At 29.1% G+C, this 7,705-nt stretch overlaps 1 protein-coding gene across 1 annotated transcript in view; it reads left to right on the forward strand.

Moving 5' to 3' along the window:
- LOC108689062 (neuroendocrine convertase 1-like) overlaps window positions 1-7,705 on the forward strand; it is a 32,095-nt gene that overhangs the window by 19,801 nt on the left and 4,589 nt on the right. Inside the window, exons 7-11 of the mRNA XM_018195667.1 lie at window positions 971-1,242; window positions 2,624-2,836; window positions 3,503-3,603; window positions 4,976-5,041; window positions 6,234-6,386. Coding sequence (XP_018051156.1) covers window positions 971-1,242; window positions 2,624-2,836; window positions 3,503-3,603; window positions 4,976-5,041; window positions 6,234-6,386 — 805 coding nt within the window. The remainder of the gene's footprint in view (window positions 1-970; window positions 1,243-2,623; window positions 2,837-3,502; window positions 3,604-4,975; window positions 5,042-6,233; window positions 6,387-7,705) is intronic.

Genomic DNA, 7,705 nt, shown 5'->3' on the forward strand with positions numbered 1-7,705 from the left:
CTAGCATATAGTTATATCTTTTTTTATATGAACTCTTTATATTTTTACGTTAATTTATTATTATTATATTATTATTATATTTTTATGAATGTTAATACACAGGATAGAGGGAACTCCCCAGTAAGAAATAGCAATAAAATCGACGTTGATTCGACGTCGATTTGATAATTTCGATGTCGATTCCATAATCATTTCTCACTGGGTCGGTCATTCGAATAATATAATAACAACGTATGTAAGCGTTCAGTCAATATGATCTAATAAATAATTCACTCGCAGCCCACTGATGAGAGAGGAGGAGGAAAAGTGTTAATGTGTCGATATTAATAAAATTTGTGTGAAACTAGATCGAACATAGTTAGTCATTTCGTCCTCAGATCAACTCATTCATAGGTTGTTTATAATCTAATTTATTTCTAGTTTATTAATTAAATGCTGTTATAGGATCAAATCATTTATGCAAAACACAAGCGATACGATTTTGATTGCTTCACATTTAAATAAAATAGACGTTGATAATCATTACTTAACTTATTATTTTAAAGTTTTAAAACATTATTTTAAAAAAATGTTTTTTCATCAAATTCTGTTTCGGAAAAAAATTATTTCTATATTTCTAAAAATAATTATAAGTAAAAATTTTTATAAATTGGAATTAGATTTTTTTATAAGCGCACTAAGTCTCGGATAACTTTGCAAAATTTTTAATAAAATACATAATGGGAAACCGATTCTCCTTTACAATTATGTCTTGCAAGACATACTTGCTTGCATTTTTATCAGTGGATATTATATCCGTATGAAATTACCGTTATATTTTGAATTTCAAAGTTTAGTAATGCAGGTTACTACGTAGCAAAATTTCCCACATAGACGTTACCATCGTTTGATTGCTTTCCACGATAGACCTCGCCGACCCGATTGAACATTACTGTTTCATGATCATATTACAAATTCAACTACTTCTCAGAGATGAACGGTCACGGTACCAGGTGCGCTGGTGAAATAGCAATGGAAGCCAACAACCAAAAATGTGGCGTTGGTGTCGCTTTTGAGGCATCCATTGGTGGCATCAAGCTCCTCGATGGTCTAGTGAACGATCGTGTAGAAGGTGAAGCGTTGGGATACGGATCCGAACTTATTGACATTTACACGGCTTCTTGGGGACCGGCGGACGATGGGAAAAGTTTGGAGGCACCTGGTAGACTTGCTATTGAAGCGCTCGAACGTGGCATAACAGAGGTCAGTTGGCCATTGTTGTTGTATTGTAATATATTTTATTATAAACAATATCTCTTAAAATTAAATTTCTTTAATAGAAAAGATTTATAATTGCAAATAATTTAGATTTGAGCCTCGGGATTGAAACAAATAATAGATCCTAAAAGCAAAGCTAATCTTATTATCGGTGATTTTTGAAAATGCAGAAAGAAAAATTTTTGTGATAAGCATTATGTTTAAAAATTATTTTTTTTAATATAAATTCAAATATAAAATTTATGTTTTGTTTCTAAAAACATTTATGAAAAAAAGTGGAAACTTTGTACTCGAAAGTCTCTCTAATAGGATTACGAGTAGGTTGGACTTTACAGAGTGAAACAGATTTTCTGGTAATTTAATGTTTAAACAAGCCTTTAACACCGACTAAGCTTAATTCAATGTAGTTAAAGTTTAACAATATTTTCTACGGTGATACGTTATTTATTGATCACTTTTTCAAATAGTATAAAATTCTTAATTATTTTTTTTTTACTTATTACAAATTTATCTTTACTGAGGCAATTTTTTAATGATATCTCGTGATTTATTCAGATTGCGTACTCTACGTGAATATCCGGTAAATTAAATGATATCTTGTGATCATCAAATTTATTTCTGAATTAATAAAATAAAAAAAAATTCTATATAATTTATTAATTTTCGAAATATTTATTATTTATTTAACTTAAAAGTGTTAAAGAATAATAAATATTTTGAAGTATTTGACTAAAAGTAAAGATAATTAAGAAGGTATATCCAAAAAACATTTGAGAATAATTTAATTGTACATTATATATAAATGCAATAAAAAAATTGAGATTGTTTGCGTTTTGACTTTTCGAAAGTTTTGTTAAGTATATCAATAAATTAAAATAATACATTCTGTATATGATTCCAAAAATATGTCGGCCTTAATATTACTATGCCTTTAATATTACTACAGACATTAGTCCCAAGACTTCAAAGAGAGTGAGCTCGTAAAATACTCGGGTTTATAAAGTGTTCCTTACTCATTTCTTTTAGAATTAAATATGGACGAGAAGAGTCTAACAACGACCTGAGGGAAAAGCTCGATTTACTTGTGCATATTTATAGCGACATCTTTTATGCAACAGCATCTTTCTTTCTGCGAAACTATAACACACTTTTCAAAATATTGCAGTCACTGTACAATATACATAATTTTCTTCTTCACTTAATTTTAACTTGTTTTTTTTTCATTTTCAACTTATTAATGAATTATTTGTTTAAATAAATTATCTGCAATTCAATATAGTACCTATAACGTAAAAGTTTTATCATTTTGTAAATTAATTTACTTTGATATCGTTCGTGGCAATATTAATATTTGAGTATTTAATAGGGTCGCAACGGCAAAGGTAACATTTATGTTTGGGCTTCTGGGAATGGTGGCTCTAAATCGGATGACTGCGGATGTGACGGATACGTTGGGAGCATATACACCGTAGCTGTCGGATCAGCTAGTCAAACCGGAAGATTTCCTTGGTATGGAGAAAGATGTCCCGCTACTCTTGCTACGACATACAGTAGTGGCGCGTATTACGATCAAATGATAGTAAGTTCTCTTCTTCTAAATCGGTGAGTTGAAATTGAAGAAAGATAGAAATTGAATAAAAATTGATTGACAACTCCGTGTGCACTTTATTCATAAAAACATATAAATCGTAATTAAATATGAGGCAATATTTTATTATTCTTAATTGTATGTACATTTTTCAAATTTTCTTTTAAACTTGTTTATAAAACAAAGGAAGTATATTAGATATTAATAATACTTTTGAAGCTTTCACGAGTATTTTCTTCAAGGAGTTACGTAATTTCCGGTTATTTCCATGTCTTGATACATCTTTAAATGCCAACGTTTCATAAACATTGCATTTCATTTCATCAGAGCGAGAAGCAATCCAATATTCAGTTGTAAGCATTAAGTTGCTCCTCGCTCTGACAAAGTGAACTGCAATATTCAATATATAATAAGGAAGTATTGGCAATGTATTATATTAATTGTAAGACACGGAGATAACCCAAAACTAAAAATCATGAACTTTTACTGAGAGCAGTATTGTTTGTAATGTCTTATCCCATACAAAATTCTCAATTCATATTAATTTTACTTTTTAATATCTCTTTTAAAACGATAAATATGGGCGTGTAAAATAACAAGATGCATCTTACAAAAGAGTGCCTGAATAATTTAATAACTTTCATTTGCATTACGCAGGCAACAACGGATCTACGAAACACCTGCACGACTAAGCACACGGGTACTTCAGCTTCCGCCCCATTAGCTGCTGGAATATTAGCTCTCGCACTGCAAGTAAAGTAAGATCATACTACCAGCAATCTTCCATTGAAACTTTTCTTTGAAACTCGGAAATATTAACTTGATTACTAGTCTCAGCTACGTTTTATTTTTAGTTGCGCCATCAGTAAAAGGAGATACTCCAACTCAAAACTTTCTTGTCTCGTAACAATATCCTCTCTATTAACAGTTAACAGACGTCTCGTTATTAATCCAAAACCTCATAAACTTCAGAAATTATAATTTGAACTTTATTATAATATAATATAATATACTGTGTATAACAAAAACGAACAGTATAATTAATAATATAATTACATGCAGCAATTAGTGTAGAATAAAAATGAACATACATATTAAACAAATAGAAGATTGAAAAGCGAATAGTAATTCGTAACAATACACGTATATACTAAAATTACTAAATAATTTAAATCATAAATTACTTTTACGTATTAAAAAACTTTGCGTTTCTTATCAAAATTAGTTTTAGACTTTATTAATATTATTTTTATACTTTATATAATTCTTTTTATATTATATAATTGAATTTCTCATGGAAAATGCGTAAATACAATCTTCCAAAAATTTCCAAATCTTCCAAAAATTTAAATAAATTCTTTAAGATACACAAAATATAAAAAGAAAAGAGAGGGGAGAGAAAAATTCAACATATTTAAAAAAAAACAAGATATTATAAAAAAATATTATTAACAATATTTGAACACATATTCTTAAAATATTTCTTTATAATTACTCCTTTTCAGGCTTTATTATCGTAATCTTTTAATGCCACTTTTAGTATGGCATATTGGAAGTTTCTTTTATTTTGTTTTACTATAATTTTTTCATTAATAAAGATAGCTACATTTACAGTTATATTCTTTGATAATTGGCGTTTTGATAAAAAAATTTTTATAGTTTATTTGTATATGATATTTTTTACAAGTGTGATATGCGTGACATAGAGTGATATAGAGTGGCACCTCAAAGTGTGTGTGTGTGTGTGTGTGTGTGTGTGTGTGTGTGTGTATTTAATTTTTCGAATATCATACTATGTAATATATGTATATATTCCATATCATTTTGTCTCGTTCATATCTCTTTATTTCGCTTGTAAAAAATGAATATAAAATATGTAAATATATAAAATATGTATACACATACACACACACACACACGCGCGCGCGCGCGCGCGCGCGCGCATACACACACGAAATAAAGTATATGTATTATTTAATATAATGTGTACAGGAAGCCTATATTGAAGTTTCACAGTATATTAAGTTTCGATTTATTCTCAATTAATTTACATTCGAAAATATATACATTATTTCAGTAATATTCGATATTCTAATCAAAGAAAATATTAATTTTTCTTTATTTTTGCAGCAACAATTTAACGTGGAGAGACATTCAGCACTTGATAGCTTGGTCGTCAGAATACATTCCTCTCAGGTGAGCGTATCTTGAATAACAATTCAAGCCACGTGTATCTGCAATTATGTCAGTTAAATTCTTATTCTCTCATGTTATGGCAAAATAGATCGTGACGTTATTTGCAATATGAAACCATAATTCAAGTGAAATCTGCAGGAAATTTTTTTTTATAAAATAATGTTGAAAATAATGCTGTTAGAAAATACTGTTAAAAACAATTCTCAATGAGATTAACCGTGATTGACAAGTGAAGTCGCAGAAGAATTCCTGAAATAAAATAATATTGAGATCTAATTAAGACTTTCAGAAGAGAGAGAGAGAGAGAGAGAGAGAGAGAGAGAGAGAGAGAGAGAGAGAGAGAGAGAGTCAAATTCTAGTTTACTTTATATAAATTTTACTTTTTATCAAATAATTTAGTACCAGAATACACAATTATAATTTCATCAATTTTCTCTTTTTTCTATTTTATGAAGTTAATGAGTTTAGCTTCTGAGAAACTTGAATCATTTAATATTGTTAATCATCTCAATTGCCTTTAAACGCATTTTCTGACAATTTTTCAATATTTTTACAAATAAACATACAAATAACCTATGTTTGAAAAATCCAAAATAATTTTTTGACATTTTGAAAAATATCGGATATGTTACACTTTTCACAAGTCACAACTGTGTCATGCAAAATTATTTCAAACAATATGTAACTTTTATTGAATAGTTGTCAAAGAAACGAGGTCACGCATATATCTAACACGAGAAAAAATTGTTGTTCGATCAGCCTACTGAATGCGTATGCAGATGTATATATTTCTATCCGTGCTCGTTCTCGTGTAATTTATATTCCGTACTAATTGCCTTCTATTGTCGTATCGTAAATTATAAAAGCGATTGTGATAGCTTTCATAAGAGCATATCACGTTGATGAGTAATAGTTGTAATCATATTTTATGCACAAACATGACGTGATATTTGATAATTAGTACTACAAAATATTTTATATTTATTCAAGGAATATCAAGCTTCATTGTAATAATGCTCTTCCGGGACTATTACTTTGAAAAATTCCAATAATAATGCGAATATCATTTTACTTCCATTATAAAAATTTGAATAAAAGAAAAAGAAGTCAGAATAGTTTTTTTCTACTTTGCATATGCTCACGGCAATTTCTTTCCCAGAATAGGAACTTTAGTATTTGAATAAATTTTCAGCGGAAATCCAGGCTGGTTTAAAAACGCCGCTGGATTTTGGTTCAACTCACACTTCGGTTTCGGACTTATGAACGCGTACGCACTGGTAATGGCGAGCTACAACTGGACGACAGTGCCAGAGAAGACTATTTGCAGAGTAGATAACTCGTATATGTAAGTAAATTAGTTTAGCGAATTTAGAGCGATGATTTAATTGCATGGTATATGAACATCATACTAACCGGGCAGCGTAGGTCTTACGAATAAAATTGATTAAATGCTTTCGAGCTTAAGTAGAAACAAATAAACTCCCGTGGAATTCAGTCTAATTTATATTTAAATTGTTAAATTGGCAAAACGTTTTTACAGATTGTTTTTTTACTTTATTTTTTGGTTATTCAGAACTACATAATTGCAAGATTAGATTTCTCTAATTTATTAAATAAAAATATTAATGCGGATTGACGATGAGTTATTAATTCAGATAGACTCTTACAATATCAGTCACATAGTGATAGTCACATCAACAATTCAGTACACTGAATCGTTACGTAATATCTACAAAAATTGGTCAATTGCAGTCAATTATTCCCTTTAAATTCGATGTGATTAATTAGCTTCTTACAGCTTAAGACTTACTACTGTTATAGATATCGAGTTAGATTTTATTTCACATGACTTATAAATGCTAAAAAAATAACATTTCGTGCCATTTCATAATTCTCGAATGTCATATCAATCGAATACGGCAATCTTCTTTTTCGAAGAGGCATTTGCAGATGCTCGAAGAAACACGCAAGATAAGAAACGCATCATTAACTTGAAGAAGGTCATAAAAGTCCTCATTCGTTACATTACGACAGTATGATAGAAGCAAGAAAATGGAGCATCACTGGGACTTTTCTTCGAAATACTTTTCTGATAGGATATTTTATTTAGCCAGAAAATCCCAGAAAATCCCAGAAAATAGTTAGAATCTTTCGCATTTACCATTAGGTAAAGTTAAATATACGAATATACAAAATCATTTCAAAGTGTCGTAATCTCTCAAACGTGTGACCGAAAATGGATGTTCATCTCGTTACAAGATGTCCTTTTAATAACAAATATACATGTGCATATATCTCTACACTTTGAGGATTTATCTTGTTTCATGTTCATGTTGTTACTATCTACTTTGCACTAAGCTTTGCGATTACTTTCATAATCCCATTGTGAGTGACGAGATTCTCACGAAAACAACTTCATTAATTCAAGCTTTTTACGCGATGCTGTACAGTATTATCATATAATTATTCTTACCTATAAATTATTCACTTATAATTACATAATACGTGATTAGAATGTATACGTTTCAAAAAAATGCCGATAAAATAGTTTGTAATATTATATAATTAATTATATAAGTTTTATGTAACTATATATAATAAAATAACAATGTAGAACTAATATATAATTTGTATTATATATATAGTATAGTATTATATATAGTA

Source organism: Atta colombica, unplaced genomic scaffold (genome assembly GCF_001594045.1).
Source record: "Atta colombica isolate Treedump-2 unplaced genomic scaffold, Acol1.0 scaffold254, whole genome shotgun sequence".
Lineage (NCBI taxonomy): Eukaryota > Metazoa > Arthropoda > Insecta > Hymenoptera > Formicidae > Atta > Atta colombica.